The sequence below is a fragment of the Lygodium microphyllum genome, chromosome 24, assembly GCF_053477565.2.
Source record: "Lygodium microphyllum isolate KBCC chromosome 24, Lygodium_microphyllum_v1.1.10, whole genome shotgun sequence".
In the NCBI taxonomy this organism is placed as follows: domain Eukaryota; kingdom Viridiplantae; phylum Streptophyta; class Polypodiopsida; order Schizaeales; family Lygodiaceae; genus Lygodium; species Lygodium microphyllum.
Window position 1 is genome coordinate 106,634,576 of NC_141158.1, and position 18,392 is coordinate 106,652,967.

At 44.7% G+C, this 18,392-nt stretch overlaps 1 protein-coding gene across 1 annotated transcript in view; it reads left to right on the forward strand.

The window, feature by feature from the left end:
- LOC148015488 (polyadenylation and cleavage factor homolog 4-like) overlaps positions 1-18,392 on the forward strand; it is a 94,069-nt gene that overhangs the window by 17,266 nt on the left and 58,411 nt on the right. The window contains exon 2 of the mRNA XM_087666095.1: positions 13,608-13,709. Coding sequence (XP_087522221.1) covers positions 13,608-13,709 — 102 coding nt within the window. The remainder of the gene's footprint in view (positions 1-13,607; positions 13,710-18,392) is intronic.

Sequence of the window (18,392 nt, forward strand, 5' to 3'; positions counted from 1 at the left end):
ACAGGGCTGGGCGCACGTTTGACAGTGACGGGGCTGGCCGGCAGTGATGGGGCTGGGTGCATGTCTGATGTGACGGGGCTGGTTGGCAGTGACGGGGCTGGGCGCACGTTTGACGTGACGGGGCTGGCCAGCAGTGACGAGAGAGAGAGAGAGAGAGAGAGAGAGAGAGAGAGAGAGGGGTCAGGCCGGCAGTGATGAGGGATGGTGAGAGACGGGGCAGGCCGGACGGGGCTGTGACGGGGCAGGCCGGACGGGGCTGTGACGGGGCAGGCCGGCCGCCAGCGTCAGAGACCTTCGTCACGCCAACGTCACGCCAGCGTCAGAGAGTTCGTCACGCCAGTGTCAGAGAGAGAGAGAGAGAGAGAGAGAGAGAGAGAGAGAGAGAGAGATTACGAAAAGAAAAGAGAGAGAGAAGAGAACACAGATTTGTGTTATGAAGAATGGCGAATAAGAAATATAGATATGTACACGGGCACAGTTCGTATTTCTGCGTATCTCCACCTCGATGATGTCACCCTGCTGTACACCTCGAAGTTAGCAGCAGCCAGCACGATCTCTACCCTGAACAGAGCTTGAATTTGTGATCAGAATAATGCCAAAGTGTGCTGCTAATTTGCTACTTATAGCAAAAAAAATAGCAGCAAAAATAGTAGTCCGCCTGCCAAATCTGGCTGACTGCCCGATTGCTGCTGATGTGGCAACTGCGCAGGCTGATCTGTTTGCTGCTTGTCTAGGGGATGACCGGATGGCCATGTCTCTAACACCCCCTCTCAGATCTCGGACACGGCAGAAGAATTCGGGATCGGGAATGTTGACAAAGTAAAACTTGGGGAAGCGCCTTCATAAACAAATCTCTTAAGTTGTCCTTTGTCTTGTAGTAAACCACATCGATAGTCTCATCTAGAATCTTTCTCTGGAGGAAATGGTACTGGATCTCAATAAGCTTCGTCCTAGCATGAAACACGGGGTTCCGAGCCAAGGCAATGCGACTTTCATTGTTGCAATGAAGTGTAGTAGGACTGGTTGGCGGACAACCGAGCTCCTCCAACCACCTCTGAAGCCACACCATCTTGCATGTGGTAGAAGATGCCACTTGTTATTGCACCTTAGTCGAAGGTAAGGCAACCGTGGGTTGCTGCTTAGTGCTCCATGAAACAACACCTGCACCCAAGGTAAAGCAATAACCTGTCGTGGGTTGTCAGTGGTCCACATTGCCAGCCTAATCTGAATCACTCCGACCGGTAAGCACAAGATTTGAACCATTTGTACCTGCTGGATACAAGAGCCCTAGATTGAGGGTCCCCCTTAGAAACCGCAAAATCCTCAAAGCAGCTTGACAATGTATCTCTTTAGGTTTAGTCATGAATCTGGCCAACAAACCGACATCATAACACAAATCAAAACGAGTGTTGAGAAGCCAAATCAAGGACCCAAGGACCCAATAAGTTGCTTGTAACGGGTAGCATCCGCCAAAGGAGAATCAACATGGGTTGTGGCCTTCTAATTCGGATCCATAGGAGTCGATAGAGACTTCCTTCCATCCATCTCAAACGTAGTCAAGAACTCTTGCACATACCGTTGCTGAGAGATGAAGATCCTCATACCCTAAGAAAAAAATGAAGTCCCATGTTCATCATCTCGAATTGCTCATGAAGTGCTGCCCTGGTTGTTTTGACCATCTGTACACGATCACCTATCAAAATCAAATCATCCACATAGAGCACAAACAAGGCATGTGCCCCCTCTGAAATGTGGACATAAAGTTGTGGATTGGCCGTGGAGCACCGATACCTCAATCTCTATTGGAGGAACGAGTCTATCTTCTTGTTCCAAGCACGTAGAGCTTGTTTGAGGCCATAGAGGGCCTTCTTCAACTTGTACACTTGTCCATTTGATGAGAAAAAGCTAGGAGGTTGCTCAACATAGATTTCCTCCTTCAAATCACTATTGAGGAAGGCAGACTTTACATCAAGCTGATAAATTGGCCATCTCTTGTGGCTGGCTAAGGCAAGAATGACTCTAATGGTAGCCATCCGAGTTGTAGGTGCAAAGGTGTCATGGAAATCCACTCTTGGCCGTTGGGCGAACCCTTTGCTACGAGCCACACGTTGTGCTTATCTAGAGTACCATCACTATGATATTTGGTCTTGAAGGCGCACTTTACACCATTCAACTTTCTATGAATAGGTCAAGGCTCAAAGTCCCAAGTGCCATTCCGCTCAATAGCATCCAACTCTTGCTCCATAGCCTTCTTCCAATGTGGTGATTGCAAAGCCTCCTTCATAGAGGTGGGCTTCCTATCCTGCATAAGACGAGTTATAAGACAATAGTTAGAACAAACAAACTCAATGGAACATACTTGGTTTCTTTGAGAACGTCAAGGGCCATCTTGCGGCTGCCACTCCTCAAGGATCCATGGAGTGTATCACGTTCCCAATGAGGAGGAGGATGGATCACTCCTTGTCACTCTCCATTTGTTGAAGTCTCGGGAATATCCATTGGCAGTGGCTCATGTGGGGTGATTGGTGGTGAAAAAGAATCCTTATCTGAAGAAGAAACATCTCCAAGACGCAGGGGCTTCAAAGGAACAATCTCAGGTGTCCAACTATCTCCAGGATCTCCAAGTACAGGGTGCTTGCCACCCCCCTCTGAAGGTAGATACTAGAACCTCCACAAATATCACATCATGACTTGTGTAGACATCTCGCTTAATGACATCATACAAGTGGTAGCATTGGGATTGCAAGCTACAAACACATGTCTTTTCGAAGCCACTTCAAACTTGTCCCTTTGAATCTTTGAGATATGAATATAAGCATCACACCCAAAGATCTTGAAATAAGAAACATTTGGCTTGGCTCCAAAATAAGCCTGATAAGGGGTTATACCAACCACGGTTGAAGTAGGTGACCGATTGAGGATGTGGACAGCAGTAGCCATAGCCTCGGCCCCTAGACATTGAGATGTCTGATAATGCTCCATCATGGTGTGAGCCATCTTGATCACACTCCTGTTCTTCGGCTCCAATATGCCGTTCTCCTGAGGTGTGTTTGTGTTGGCACACTCTTGGTGAATACCAGGATTTGCACAAAATTTGGCAAGCTCGTTAGAAACAATCTCTCCTACCTTGTTTGATTGCAAGGCCTCTAGCTTCTGACCTGCCGATTGATTCTCCTCAAAGAGCAACCAATCCTTGAAGTTTGAGAAGGCCTTCAACTTCAGTGTCAAAAAGTATGCCCATGTCATTCTACTTAAATCGTTAGCAATAAGCATGAAATACAAACTCCCCTTAAGGGGCTCAATCCGCATAGGTCCACAAAGATCTGTAGAAATAAGTTCCAAGGGTACGGAAGACCACCTTGAAGCCTTGCTCGGAATGGCATCATGATGTTGTTCTCCACGAATGCAAGTTACACAAAGCTGCTAGCTTACCACTATGTACCTTAGACAAGTTGCCACTGAGATGTCTTTTGAAGACAATCATAATTCAGGTGGCCAAACTGAGCATGCCATAGCTCGGATTGTGTTTGTGAAGTAAGAGGTAAAGAAGGCAAAAGGAGATTTCAACTTGTAGACCCCATTCTCCTTGTAACCTAGAGAAAGAACCTTTCTTGAGCCACGCTCAAGAATATGGAAAGAATCTGTAACAAACTCAACTGACAGGACAAGAGCACAAATCTTGTGTATGGAAAGCAAATGGTAACCCAAACCTGGCACATAAAGCACCTTGGAAGTATGAACACCACCTCATCCATTTGGAATCAATTGCATATCACCACTACCCTGTATGGAAATAGAAGAGTTATCTCCTATGAGAATTTGGCCATGCAAAGGCTGCAAATGGGCAAAACCTATATAGAAGAAAAGGGGTCATGTGCCTAGAGGCACCATTGCAACAATCCATCCACGGGGTGTGGGGCTATCAACGCAGCATTAGAAGCCTTTGAGGTTGATGTCTGAACCACCTCCAAATGGAGGAAAGCAGTTGACGAGGGAGTAGCTGAAACCAGCCTTGCTTTCGTGTATGGGTGGTAAATCCCTGATTACAACTTAATTACAGCAACAAACAATAAATGCAAATCTGAAAATACAAATTTACCTACTAATCTTAGACAATGCACATCCGATTGGCCCCAAAATTGGTGACCCTTTCAATATTTCTTTAGCTTTATTGAAGAAGAAGTTGATTTACAATGGGATTTTCCCAATCCCCTTCGCAATCCAAACTCCCCTTGCTGTCCAAAGTGATCAGCAAGTCTTCAATCTGATTCGCCCCTTGATTTGGGCACTTAATTGGCCTTCACCCACTTCATAGACGATGGAATGTCCCAAATTCAATGGCTGGCTAGTCCTCCACTTGAATTTAGGTGAAATTCACCTTCAGCCTTGAAAAATCCAAAAATTGGAGCTTTCAATTTTTGGCATGCTTTTTGAGGCTGTTGCTAAATCCTAATTTCTGCTGTAAATTAGGCTACTGTAAATTAGGGTTTACAATAGAGAAATTTGCAATTTCTCAGCTTCCAAGGGTCCAAATGCTGAGATCTTCGGAGCAAGGCTGTGAAATGGTTGGGAGATGAGAGAGAAAGTTGTAGAGAGAGAAAATTCGGAGTTTTGTCGCAAAGAATGACTAAAAATCAATCAAATGTAGTTGTTGCCTTGCCACAATAGCATTAAATGCCGTCGCCTATAGCTGAGACATCCAAATCAGCTGTCACCTTGTACGTGGATGCAATCGCCCAATTGTGGAGGGTTTGAATCTGCAATCGCCGCCTCAAAACTCACTCGTGGTTGGATACATTGGCTGAAAATAGGCTGGCCATGGTTGCTCACAGCTCTCCCACATTTGCTACAGCCAGAATGATCTTGTTTTTCCTCTTCTTTAGCCTTTCACCAGCCTGTATAGGCAAGTTTGCCAAGTGGCAGCCTTCCCAAATGGTTTTTCTAACATTATCCATCATTAAATATTAATTTTCAGCCTTTAATTACTAAAAATTAATCTAATAATTATTTTAATGCCCAAAAAATTAATCTGACTAGCCAATAATTAAATTGGCTAGGCATCTTCCACTCCCGAGTCTCTTTATGCCATCTTTGACCATTAGATCGGCATTAGTTACCATTAAACACCACATCTCTAGTGTCACTTGACACTTATGGCTGAATGAATGACTTAGGTCAATAATTGATACCAGGTACCACCAAGTACTTATTGTACTTGGCAACATAACTTATAGCAACTTTTGCCTTTGATATCTCGTGATTTTCTCGGGTTCCAGGCTCGTAGATTTACTCTAACCCTCGTTGCACCTCACATGTGTAACATTTACTTAATCATGTGATTAAAAATTAATCCACATGTTAAGTGAGGTTTCAAAAACACATGTCCTCATGATAGCAGCCATCGGTCTGGAATCCTTTTGAATCCTTCTCCTCCTTGGTGTCCTTCTTATGCTTGTCAAGGCAATTCTTCTTGGAATGACTTGTCTTGCCATAGATGTGACAAGTAGAGTCCTTCTCTTTGTCCTTCTTTGGTTTGTTGTCCTTTCCCTTCTTTTGAGAGAAATGCCTCCGACTTGAAAGCATTTTGTCCTTTAAATTGTTTCTCTTGGTCCAAGACCATAGGAACCAACTCGTTTCATTGAAGTGTCGATTCTTGCCTTGAAGCAATCAAAGTAGAGTTAAAAGCACCAAATCTAGGCGGTTAGTGTGATAGAAGAGTTATCGCCATGTGACATGTCTTCGGATGTGATCACCTTCCTTACATTCTAAACCTGCATTCTGAAGTTGCTGTAGCTTGTTCACATGCTTCTGCATAGAAGATGACTTGGAAGGACTCAACGTCCTCATTTGCACCTCCAAAGACACTTGTTTCATAAGAGTCATTTGGTTCTATATCTGATTGAGCTCCAGTCAAATGTCCCTAGCCGTTGTTAAGTGTTCAACATGGACAATCATGGTTGGAGTACATGAAAGGAAGAGAAAGGAGCAGATGACGGCATTTAGTTTGTCCCAATGTGCTTGAACCTTTGTCAACTTTGCACGGTCACTTACAAAAAGTTTCGATTCGTCTCTCGATGTAGGATGGTCAATAGCCTCTGTAACAAGCTCTACCAAATCATAGGACTCCAAGATGGCAAGCTGTCATGGGGACGTGAAATTTTGAGATGCTTTAATCTTGCTAGTAACATTTGATTAAGTTATTAATCAAATGTGCAAGGTTGTTTAGCACATGTGATGCACATGGCAGTTATTTCATGGGAACGGGCCAAGGACCTCGAGGATGCAGTGGGTGTTAAAGGCAAAAGTTGTGTTAAGTTATACCAACTGGGTTTTGGTGGTTAGTTGGTGCCAGGTTGGACCCTAGGACAATTGTTTGGCCTAGTCAAGTTGCAAATGGCCTAGTCAATTTCATTAAAGGTGGGTATGCTTAATTTTGGGCAGGATCAAAAGGGCTGAAATTAATTTTCAGAATTAATTAATTCTGAAAAATTAATTTAATGGCTGAAAATGCAATATGAAGGTTGCCGCTTGGCAAAACTTTCCCATGCAACTAGGGAGAAGGCTGTTGGAGGGTGGTGGAAGTTGAATTGCAGCCATTCTGAGCTTGGTATAGGGAGAGGTGGTGATCAGATTTGGCTTTGAGAGGCGACGACGATTGATCGCGCGCAGCGATAGGACAGGGGGCAACATGTTTTCTCTTCCGCCTCAAGAGAGGCGGTGGTAGAAGAGGAAGGCTCACTAGCTAAGGTAGCTGAGTTGGTGTTTTACCCCCCTTTTGAAGCTATTGGTGCCATCAGATTTGTCATCAGAGCTATGAATCAAAAGATACATTTCAGCTGATTTTCTCTCTCTCTACAACATTCTCTCATCTCCTCCAGTCTATGCTCAAGCATTCCCAATAATTCTCAGCCATTGGTAGCAGAGTACAGCAAAATTTGGTGGACAGGAGAGAGTTTATTGCTGTAAATCCTAAATTACAGCAGTAATTAGGGTTTAGCAGCCACCTTGGGACCCCTGCCATCAGTCAAAGGTATGTACACTGAAATCGGCACCGGAAATTCGTGGAATTGTGAGGATTTCAGATGCCAGCCCATCTATTGTGAACTCGGGGCAGCATTTTGACTAGTTGGGGTTCCATTAGAGCAAGTCTCGGGTGAAAATCAAGGGGCAATTTGCCCGAATGCTTTGCTAATTATTGGAATAAATCTCGGCTTGTAATTTATCCATTAGCAATTGAAATTAAAGAAATACTGAAAGGGGCGCTAGTTTTGGGGCCAACAGGGTATCCATTGTCCAAGTTTATGAAGGTAAAGTGTGCACTTCAGTTTATGTTCATTTGCTGATTGCTGTAATTAAGTGCTTAATCAGGTTAAACCACCCTATCCGAGAAGGTAATTTATGAAGGTATCCATTGTCCAAGTTTATGAAGGTAAAGTGTGCACTTCAGTTTATGTTCATTTGCTGATTGCTGTAATTAAGTGCTTAATCAGGTTAAACCACTCTATCCGAGAAGGAAGGCTGGTTACATGGTTCCATTGCCAGGACAATCACTCAATCTCTTGATTTGGTGAGCCCGAGGCACCTGATTGCAAGACAAAGCTTTGTGCTAGTGCTGATTTTTGTGCTCAGCTGAGAAATTACAGCAACATGTCTTCATACAGTGAGATGGAATCATAGTACGAGGGAGTTTCGAAAACGGGGGAAACGGAAACGGAAAAAACCGTAGTGTCGGAGTTTCGGCCAAATTTTGGAAACGGGGAAACGACATTTCGGATTGTACACTAAAATAAATACAGTATTATGTGGGTATGTAAATATATCAATGCCTACAATAACATGTACCCAAATTGCATACAAAACTTTTCAGTCCATATCATATGATTGAAATCATGATTCATTATACACGTCACGACTCACGAGTGAAGATTGAAGAGTCAAGACTCAATGGTTGAAACTTAAGATAGCTTAACACAATTAAGACTCAACTTTCAAAACTTAAGGTAACAAATGAATTATAATTTATGACTCATGAATCATCTATGATCTAAAGAGTAGTGAAGACTGACATCAAGAACAGTGGAGACTGACATCAAGAACAATGGAACAAGAATCAAGATGCATAATAAGTGAAATCAAGATACAATGATACATGTAACTACGTCATGTGAATAATCAATTAAAACTCCAAAGTCCAGTGAGCACTGAGCACTGTGCACTAGTCTCTAGACTCTAGTAACTACTGAGTAATAAGTATCAACATCAATGAACAATTGGCAACTACAGTCTGGACAACAAGGCCCAATGTCTTTGTTGGGAACGCATGTCAACTTCCAAGTGGTCTTTCATGCGTGTTACACTCCCCGATTTCTCCAATCCAGACTAGTTGCACCGTCGGAGCCCTCATATCCCTTGATTGGAGTGACGTGTCTCCAATATGGATCCGGTGCCATGATTATCCTTCAGGTAATGGGGAGAAGAAGAAGAAGAAGAGGAGGAGGAGGAGGAGGAGGAGGAGGAAGAAGAAAAAAAAGAGGAAGAGGAAGAGGAAGAGAAAGAAGAAGAAGAGGAGGAGGAGGAGCAACAACAAAAGAGGAGGAGGAGGAGGAGGAGGAGGAGGAGGAGGAGGAGGAGGAGGAGGAGGAGGAGGAGGAGGAGGAAGAAGAAGAAGAAGAAGAAGAAGAAGAGGAGGAGGAGGAGGAGGAGACGGCCGTGGTGGCGGGAGCTTGAGTGCCCGAAACGGACCGCAGGATGCTGAAACGCCGGTTTGCCGTTTCCGTTTTGGTCTGAAACGGCCGGTCCATTTTGGCAGCCCCGAAACGCTGTTTCGGGGTACTATGGATGGAATCAAGTAGTGATGATGCCTCTTAGTATGGACATTCTCATGGGAATGAAGGAAATGCAATGCCTAATCTTGGACAGGGCTCTCATGATGGACAACAAGCTGAAAATGTTGCTGTTGGGCAAGATGCAAGGCCTTTAAGCCGTCATGAGGTAGATGACCAGCAAAGTGAAGAGGAATTTGATGACTAGTTCAAGAACCGGATGAGGATGGTAGCAAATCTCTTTGCTAAATTGGCAAAGGATCCTCAGTTCACCTGATTTTTGAATGCTCCGAAGAAGGACAACAAGGGCAAGAGGAAGAAGTCAACTTCTACACCTTCGAGACAGCAAGGTGCACCGAAGATAGTGCTAAATCCTTCACTTGAAGCTCCTAACGAGGCGAATGAAGCTAAACAGTTGGTACCTATGGGGCAAGGAATGCAAATGCAAGGCCATTATGGAAGTGCCAATCCAATGGATTTTGGACAGTTGGGCATGTATCCTATGATGGGGCAGCCAGGATACTTTGGTGGTAGCACGATTTTTCATGCAATGGTTAGCCAAGGGCCGCATACGGTAATGCATGGCACAAATCCCTATCATATGCAGCAGCCAATGCATGGTGTGCAAGGCCCATTGTATTCAGGTATGGCTGGAAATGTGCAAAACCCTATGTATGGTAGCATTGGCTTGATGCCTGGGGCACAAAGTGGAATGTTTGGCAATGCATCTGCACCCCTGAATGCTTATGGGGCTCAAGGAATGACTGCTGGTCATCCAAATGCTTCATTTGGGCTTGGTCATGATGTAAATACAGCAAATGCACCCTTTTTGCAGCAGCTAGTGTATGACAACTTGACTCCCAAAGGGGAAGCAAAAGACTATGATGAGGGTGGAAAAGTAGTGAAGTTTGAGTCCTTCAATGGTGCACAAGATAGGCTGAAAGCTTTGATCTTCATTCAGCAGTTTGATGCAGCCTATTTAGGCGGAAACTTCACCGAATCCTCTAAGATTCGAAAGGCAGCCACTTTCTTGAAGGGGAATGCATTGCTGTGGTGGTCCACACTCTTGATGCAAGATAGAGCACCGTCAACATGGGTACAATTCAAGCAAATGTTTGCATCGAATTGGTTGACTAGTACCTTTGAGGTGGACATCATGACAGCTTGGAACAAGCTTGATGCTAAGGAATGCAAGAATTTAGAGCAATGTTGGTTAGTTTTGATAGGAAGTGGCACTTGGATTAGCAGAGAAGGTTAGAGGATCTTGGTTGTACTTCATCTATTTGCAATAAAAGTTAAAGAAATACCGCAAGGCGCATCAGTTTTGGGGCCAATAGGCTGTCCATTATCCAAGATTAAAGCGGTAACATTTGCAATTTCCGTTTATGTGAAACTTATGCTTGCTGTAATTAGTGTTAACTCACGTTATTTACCATCCTATCCGAGAAGTAAGGCTTGTTTCAATTCTTGCATAGCATAAGGAGTTGTGCCATACATCCATGTATGTGGTTCTTGACCCACCATAGCATGGATACTAGTTCCACCACAAAAGTACCTTGGTTGTTCCATAATTGCACGCATGTCCTATTGTCCTAAACCCTTTGGTTTGGCACTACGAAGATGGCCTTGCATATGCTTCAATTGCTCTACCAGCATCATTTGCTTATGCTCACTTCCCACATTTGAAACATCATGTTGGTGTATTGGCTCTTCCTTCGGCACATCTTGATGTCTCGAAGCTCTTTGAAGATGGTTTGCTCTTCTTGCCTTTGTTGCTCTATTTTAAGGAGTTCTAAAGGTGCTCGAATTGAGGATCATTTCAGGTACTTTGTTCTAAGCTGATCTTTATACTAGTCATCAAATTGCTTTTTCTCTTGTTGGTCGTTAGTCTCTATAGGGCCAGAAGGACTCACTTTTTGGTCTAAATCAACATTATCAGCTTGCTATTCATACTGTAAGCCTATTGCAAGATTAGGCATTGTATTTTCTTCTTCATTCTGTGCTTTTTTAGAATGAGATGCGCCATCATTGATTCCATCTTAGTATTTGAAGACATCCTTGTTGTAATTGCTCAGCTGAATATAGTTTCAGCACTAGAGCAATGCTTCTGACCTTCAATCAAGCTACCTCGGGCCAACCAAGTCAAGGGATTTGATGGTATCCTAGCAATAGAACGTTGAAACCAGCCTTTCTTCTCGGAGAGGGTGGTAATAACCTGATTTAACAGTAATTACAACAAGTAAATAAATTACATAAATTGAAATGCATACTTTACCACTTTAATCTGGGACACTGACAGCCAGTTGGCTCCAGAACTGGCGCCCCTTGTGGTATTTCTTTATCTTCATTTGCAAATGGATGGAGTACAATGGAGATTCACTAATCTCCTCTGCTAATCCAAGTGCCTCTTGTTGCCATTAATGACCAGCAAGCCTTCAAACGAATTTGTCCCTGGGTTTGCTCAGGGATTGGTCTTCACCGTACTCCTTGAGAGACAAATTTAGCCCCAAATTTGATATTGGTTGGTTGGCCTCTTGAATCTCCCTGAAAATCTTCAATTTTAGCTACTAGAATCCAATTCCTATGCTCTCAATTTTGAGCACGCATCTTGAGACAAGTGTGAGAATCCTAATTTTTGCTATGAGTTGGGGTTTACAACAAAGTTTGAGTGAAATCTCTTCCTTTGATGACTCAAATGGTTGGATTTTGGAGGTGGTTGGAGGGTGAGAGAGAATGCTAAAGAGAGAGAAATTCCAGACTTCCATTGCAAGAAAATGAAAGAAATCAGCTGCTTCACCTATTGCCATAGTCTCTTCAAGGCATGTCACCAACTCCTAGAGGGCCTCTTGCTAGTTGGAAATGGCTTGTTAACTGTTATAGCAGCTATGATGGCCTTCTCTCTCAAAGATTGCACAAGGTTAGAATGACCCTCTTTCTCTCTCTTCCAGTTTCAAAAGCGTTTTTCGCACTTGCATGGGTAAGTTTTGCTAAGTGGCAGCCTTCTAATTTCATTTTCTAGCATTTTTCAACTTATTAATTTAATTTTTGAATATTAAATTTTAAAAACAATATAATAATTATTCTAGTTCTCAAAAAATTAATTTCACCAGCCAATAATTAAATTGGCTAGGCCAATTTGTCTTCCTAGTATCGCTAGGTAGTTATTGGCCCTTATACTAGCATTAATTAATTAATTCTTAGTCTCCAATTTCACCCTTGACATTAGTGACTAATAAATTGGCCTAGGCTAAAATCTCACACTAGGTACCACCTAGTACTTGTCAAACATAACTTATTATAACTTTTGCCTTTGGAACCAACTGATATCTTGGGATTGTGGGTCCCACAGTGAGAAATAATTATAACTTGCACCTCACAGGTGCAACCCACCTTTGCACATTTGATTAACTTTTAATCAAATGCTAAGCAAAGTGAGAAAATTTCATGTCCTTGTGACATAGGCCTACTTAAAATAGCCCCAAAAATCAATTAATGCTGATTACCAAAAGTAAATGGCTTATTTTTGAATGATAGGAAAAATTATTATTAAAGGATATCCATCAAAGCTGATTGGTCATGTGGAAGTGGTGGAATTCTCTATCAAAGAGGTCAAAGGTTGAAAACATGCTTTTGGCACCAAAGACAAATAAACTTATAAAATGAGCACTCATGTTTGAGTTGAGCAGGAGGAGATGGCTGCTCACAAATGTGTGTCGAAGTTCAATGGTCCAAACAGTTTTTTCCATGTAGCTTTGCATTTTCATGCAGGCATCACTTTTTGGGTGTGAACTGCCCTTAGTTTAAGTTGGCCTTTTGGGGGACTGTTCTAGAGGTAATTAGAATTGACCAATAATTTGGTAATCAACTAACAATAGGTTTGTCCTAATTTAGCCCAGTATAGCACCTGTGCAGCTGTTGTTGCCTTCAGAACTGCTCCAACCCTGATTGTTTGCCACTTTAGCCTTCGATGCTCCTGCCAGCCACTAAAACTGCAGCTGCCTGGCCCGATTTTCTCCCCCTGCTGTCCATGCAGCTGTTTCACCCTCCCGCACAGACATCTGCATCAGAAAGCACAGCCCTTGGCTGCTACAAGCTCAAAGTTTGCTGCGGTGGGCCGCTCTTTCATTCAAAACACAGATTTCTGCATGTCATGATCAGCATCCATCTTCAAAGTTCATAGTCCCTCCTTTGAATGCCAGCTGGCTGCTCTCTTTTTGGGTCATATGAGTCACTCCACTTTACTGTTCATGGCATCATCCCAGTCCACCTTTGACACTGCACAGCCTGAACCCAAGTCCTTTGAGGCCCATGTGCTGGGACTTCTATAATGCGGCATGCTTTTAGTGTATCTCCCTTTGCAGTTGGCTCTGTTCTTCTGCATTGTACCTTGGTTATGCAGTTTGTGTCTATTCATTCGGTCCTATCATCATTTTACTTTTCGTTTTAATTTGAGCATTCATTTGGTAGTCATACTTGATTAGCCCACTTCTTTTCACAGGTGGTGCCCAGGTCTACTTTGATGTTTCAAGCTGTCTCTTTTCTCACTAGTTATTCTGTAAACATGTGTCTAACTTCAATGGTGCTTGTCTCAAACCTTCAATGCATCTAATTAAGCCTGTTTACATGTGATTTATGAGGTAGGCGATGCTGTTCTTGTTGTTAATTGAAAAAAATTTACACTCGTTAAGTTCTCATTTTGTGTCTTTATCCTTTTTTTCTAGGTGATTTCCAGGTGTTGTAACCAGACTGAAAAACTTTTGAATTGACACATGTTCTGTTTTGTAGGTTCCTAGTGATCAAAAGCTACCGTCTCTCTATTTACTCGATAGTATAGTGAAGAATATTGGTCGGGAGTATGTCAAACTCTTCGCTGCAAGGCTACCAGAAGTAAGCTATATTTTTTGGAATTACATATTCTTTGTGCTTTTCTGTTCTTCAAGTGTTTTAAGCTTGTCTATTCTCTTTAGTCACATCTAGTTGCTTAGTATGTGGTGGGCAAGCAAATATTGCCATTACTCTAGGAAGATGTGAATTCTGGCCCAGTGGCAGAACAAGGGACGAACCATGTCAGTCAGAGTGAAAGAGCTACCAACTGCCTATTATGAACTGTGTTGAGAATAAAGGCCCTCGTGCCTTTTAATGTGCTCGGGTGTGAACACACCCTTAGCACTTGTACTCACACATATACATCTATCTAAAAACCTAAAGTAGTACCCTCGTCATTGTACCCACAAATCATGCACACTCTCTACTCTGCTCTCTCACTCTGTCTCGCTGCGCATAATGAACACTGACTGCATCGATCTTTGTGCCTCCTGATCGCTACAAACTGGTATCAGAGCGGGCAAGAGACAACTCAGGTGTTGCAGAGTCCCAGGTGGACTTGACAAGCAGCAATCGACAGTTGATAGGTGCAGGGGAGTCGCAGGCAGGCTCGTGAGCAGAGGAGACAGTCGACTGGTGCAGAAGCGTAACGGACAGCAGCAGTTGACTGGTGTAGAAGCGCGACGGGCAGCAGCAGGCGTGACGCGACCAGCTGACGGACGACTAGCGGGCGACCACGCGACAGGACAGCAGGCCTAACAGATGTTGGGCTTCATGGACACTGATGGGACACGAGACTGGAGGCGAGCTGAACGGCGCAGACGACGGATGCGTGGCGGCACGGTTGAGCGGGTCAATGGACCCCATCACAATTTTCTTTTAAAATCAATTTTTTCTTGAAACTCCCTTTGCCAACCCCTCCCCCCACGCTGTCGGGTGTTCACACCTGCGAGCATAGAGTGCAAATCTGTCTTGAAATTTGGGGGTTTTCCCAAATTTGTGCCTGACACACATTGCAATGTTCTCTGGACCAAAAAATTACAGACATTGAAGACGCATGCCTCAGAATTTTTTTGGGGATTCTCAAATGCAAGTGAGATTTTTTCTTGGATGAGTCAATTTCACTGAAATTTGTGCAATCTTGGCCCGAAAATTTGGGGCTTTTCTCGGATTTGGGGATTGTGATGCAAGACAAGACAATTTGTCTCAGAAATTGCAAGAATTTTGTGACATCTTGCCTCTGACATTTGGGGCTTTTCATGTACATGCACAAATGGGGCTGAAATTTACCCAATTTCTCGACAGTGATGCACATTGGACCCCGTGCAATTTGGGGCTTTTTCAGTTTGGGCAAAATTTGTGTACCATTTGGTCATTTTATGTACATGTAGGTTTAATTCCATGCAATTTAGATACCTAACACTTGGAAAAATTTGGGGGTTCTGTTGAAATTGCTCTATTTTGAAGGAGCACATAACTTAGCAGTTTGGCAAAAACAGTGCTACAATATCCTGTTGCAAAAGAAGCAGGCAAAGCGAATCAAAACCAAAGGGGAAAAGCCCGCAAACATGGAACAGGACGATTGGGATGAGTTAAATGAGCTTCCACGCTCAACCATTGAGCTATCGATTTCTGATGCCTTGCTGTTTAACATTGAAGGTTTGGATTCTGCATATGCTATATGGACTCGACTAGAAGAACTGTATGCACAGAAGAGTGCTGCAAGCAAAGTGTATTGGCTGAAAAAGCTTATGGATTTGCGTATGAAAGAGGGTATAGCAATGTCTTTTTGCAAATAAAATGTGGCTGATTATATCACTTAGAAAAACTGATTACAACGGAGTGCTCATGCTCAACAGACTAGTTGGAGCTGATGAAAGTCACAAGTCCATCATGTATACAAGCCTCTCAAGACGGTCTGGGGGAGAAAGGGACAAGAAGCCATGGAGGGGGGATGTATTGCTATCTGGGGCTGCTTGCCTATATCATGAAAAATAGGTCACGGCCGCCCCAAGTGCGCATGAAATGACCTCGGAGCTCTTGACGAGCCTTGGATTTGCCCTACACATGATCCCATCGGCCGTGGAGGGAGTGAATGATAGAGGTCCAAAGTTTTGCTAAAGTCACATGTACTGAAAGTCTCTCTCCGTCGAAAGCCTCCTGACACCGCGCCTTCCAGATATGCCAACCAATAAGACTTCCTATGATCTCCCATATCTTAGAGTGGTCTGCTGTGGGCTCTAGTACTTGGCGGATGGGTAGAGTCTCCAAACGGACCATTGCGCACGACCCTACCTCGCTAATGAATATCGTGTTCTGCATCGCGGCCTCATACAGAAGGTGGCGGCCCTAGCCGACTGCCTGCTAGCAGAAAGCTCCCCATGAGATACATCCAAGGCTGGGTGCTATACAACGAAGGATGCAACATGCACCTCTCCACACGAGCTGCGCCGCCTCACACGACCAAAGGCAGTGCTTTGGTGTTTCTAGAGGCTGTTGTGTGCAATGCATACAACCTCTTTTCTTTTGCATCTGGACAAGCCAACTTCCCACCACCAAGCCTCCATGTGCCACTAGCCATAAGAAATATGATACCCTCCTCGGCCTCCAACTATCCCATAGGCGGCGCTAGAAGGTCCATCGGAAAGGCTCCATGATGCCATGCTCTGCTCAGTGCCTGCTACGTGACAACGCTCATTCCATATCCTCTTGTATCAATACGCGTCTGCCAATCCTGGCAGTGTACTCTAGGAACCTTGGTGGCTTCTTGGCGACCGCTATGGCTGGCCATAGCCACTCTCTCGGGTCCCATTCCAGCTCATCAAACAGGTTGCCCTCCAAGATCTAGAGGTGCCACTCCCTAAGCTCTTGTCAGAAGACAAAAGGGTCCAATTGCCATGTCTTCCCTTGAAGGCCAATCACATGGATTCTCTTCCATGAGAGGACATCTAACTCCTCATCTTGTTGCCCTCTGTCAAGGGCCAGACGCCCTCCCTCTTGTACGGTGAAGAAGGTCCCAGGTGGAGCGCCAGCTCTACCTGCCACCTGTAGGGGGATACCTGCTGGTGAGAACGTAGCAGCCCATACCTCCCCGGGCTTTATCGCCTCTTGTCTCGGGAGAGTAAGCCACTCCTAAGGTATTGCTGCGTCTATCTCTCTACTTCTCAGCTCCACTCCTCTCTAGCAACCAGATCCTTGCTGCAGTACCTCCTTATCCACCATCCTGTACACCTCCCGCCATGTCTTGATGGTACGAGTCGGGCCGGCCTCCTAGCCAGCCCATTGGATGTGGGGGTGCTCGCCAAGCTCTGCTCTTTCCGGATCTTTGACCTGGGGGTTTTAGATGACCGGTTGACGATCTATCTCCTCCTGGCAACTTGGGGGGCTCTGGATTAGGGCCTTGCGGAGGCCTTGCCACACGCAGATCAAGCTGCGCAGGAAAGGTGATCTGGGCAAGATGATTGGAGTTGACGTGAAGATTCATCTCAGGGACGGCCTTCAATCACCGCCAAGCCTCGGTCTACAGTCCTGAAGACCCTCCTGCAATAGGACCTTCCATGTTTGCCCTTCTGGTGTGAGACCGTGGACAACTAGCTTGCCCAAGAGGGCCATACTTTGATACTCTGGATCTATGATCCCCAGGCCTCTCTCTGACTGATGCCCTATGATGGTCATCCACGCCACCTTGGCCTTGGAATCCCTGGAATTGTCTGACCCGCACCAAAGAAAATTTTGAACTAAGCAGTGAAGTTGCACTACGCAGGATGAGGAGAATCACCAACATGAGGCGATATACAAGGCCGTCTCTAGAAGGACATGGTTAACCGCCAAGGCTTGGCCTGCTAGTGAGGGGCGAGACGTACTCCTGTAGGTTAGCTTCTTCCGAATAGAATCGAGGACTGGGAGAAATTGCTGGGCGGGAGTGATGTCGAGTCCCACCTAGAACCCTAGGTAACGGATGGTCTGTCACCTATCTAAATCCCAGGTGGATGTCCCACTCCATGCTAGAGTCCGGGTCTGTGAGGAAACGAACCGACTTTCGCCAGTTGATTTTCGCTCTTGTTGTAGAACAGAACACCTCAAGAGCCAGCCTCACTCTCTCCAGCATTAACTCATCGTCCTCTATGTAGAGTGTTGTATCATCTGCATACTCTGAGTCTAAGAACTTAGTCTCCTCTCTCACGAGAAGTCGGAGGCCGCATAATCCGCTCACATGTGACCTGACGAAATGAGACATCGCCTCTGCAAAGGGTAGAATCAGATACAGGGCCAACACCCTGTCATAAGCTTTCTCGAAATCCAAGAGTAGTACAACGAGTCTCTGCCCATTGTGTTGCGCCCACTCTGTCGCCTCAAAGAAGGTGAATACATTGTCTAGGATGCTCCTATCCTGGACAAAGCCTGTCTGTGTATCATGGATGATATTTGGAAGCACGGGGCGTTGTCGCCTACCAATTATCTTTGCCAGTGCCTTATAGGCCACTGACAATAAGGTGATCGGTCTCCATTGGGAAAGCTCCAATCGGTCTTCCCTTTGGGGAGGAGATTAATAAGCTTTGCCGAAAGACTCCCTGGCATTTGTCCTAAAGTGAAAATCTCTTAGAAGGCCATCAGTAGGGGGTCCTTTACCACCTCCCAGTAAGTGGTGAAGAATGCCTTGGAGTGGCTGTCCTCTCCCGGGCATTTCTGCCCGTCCTGTGTATGGAAAGCCTCCTCTAGTTGTTAGAGGATCACAGCCTGATCAGG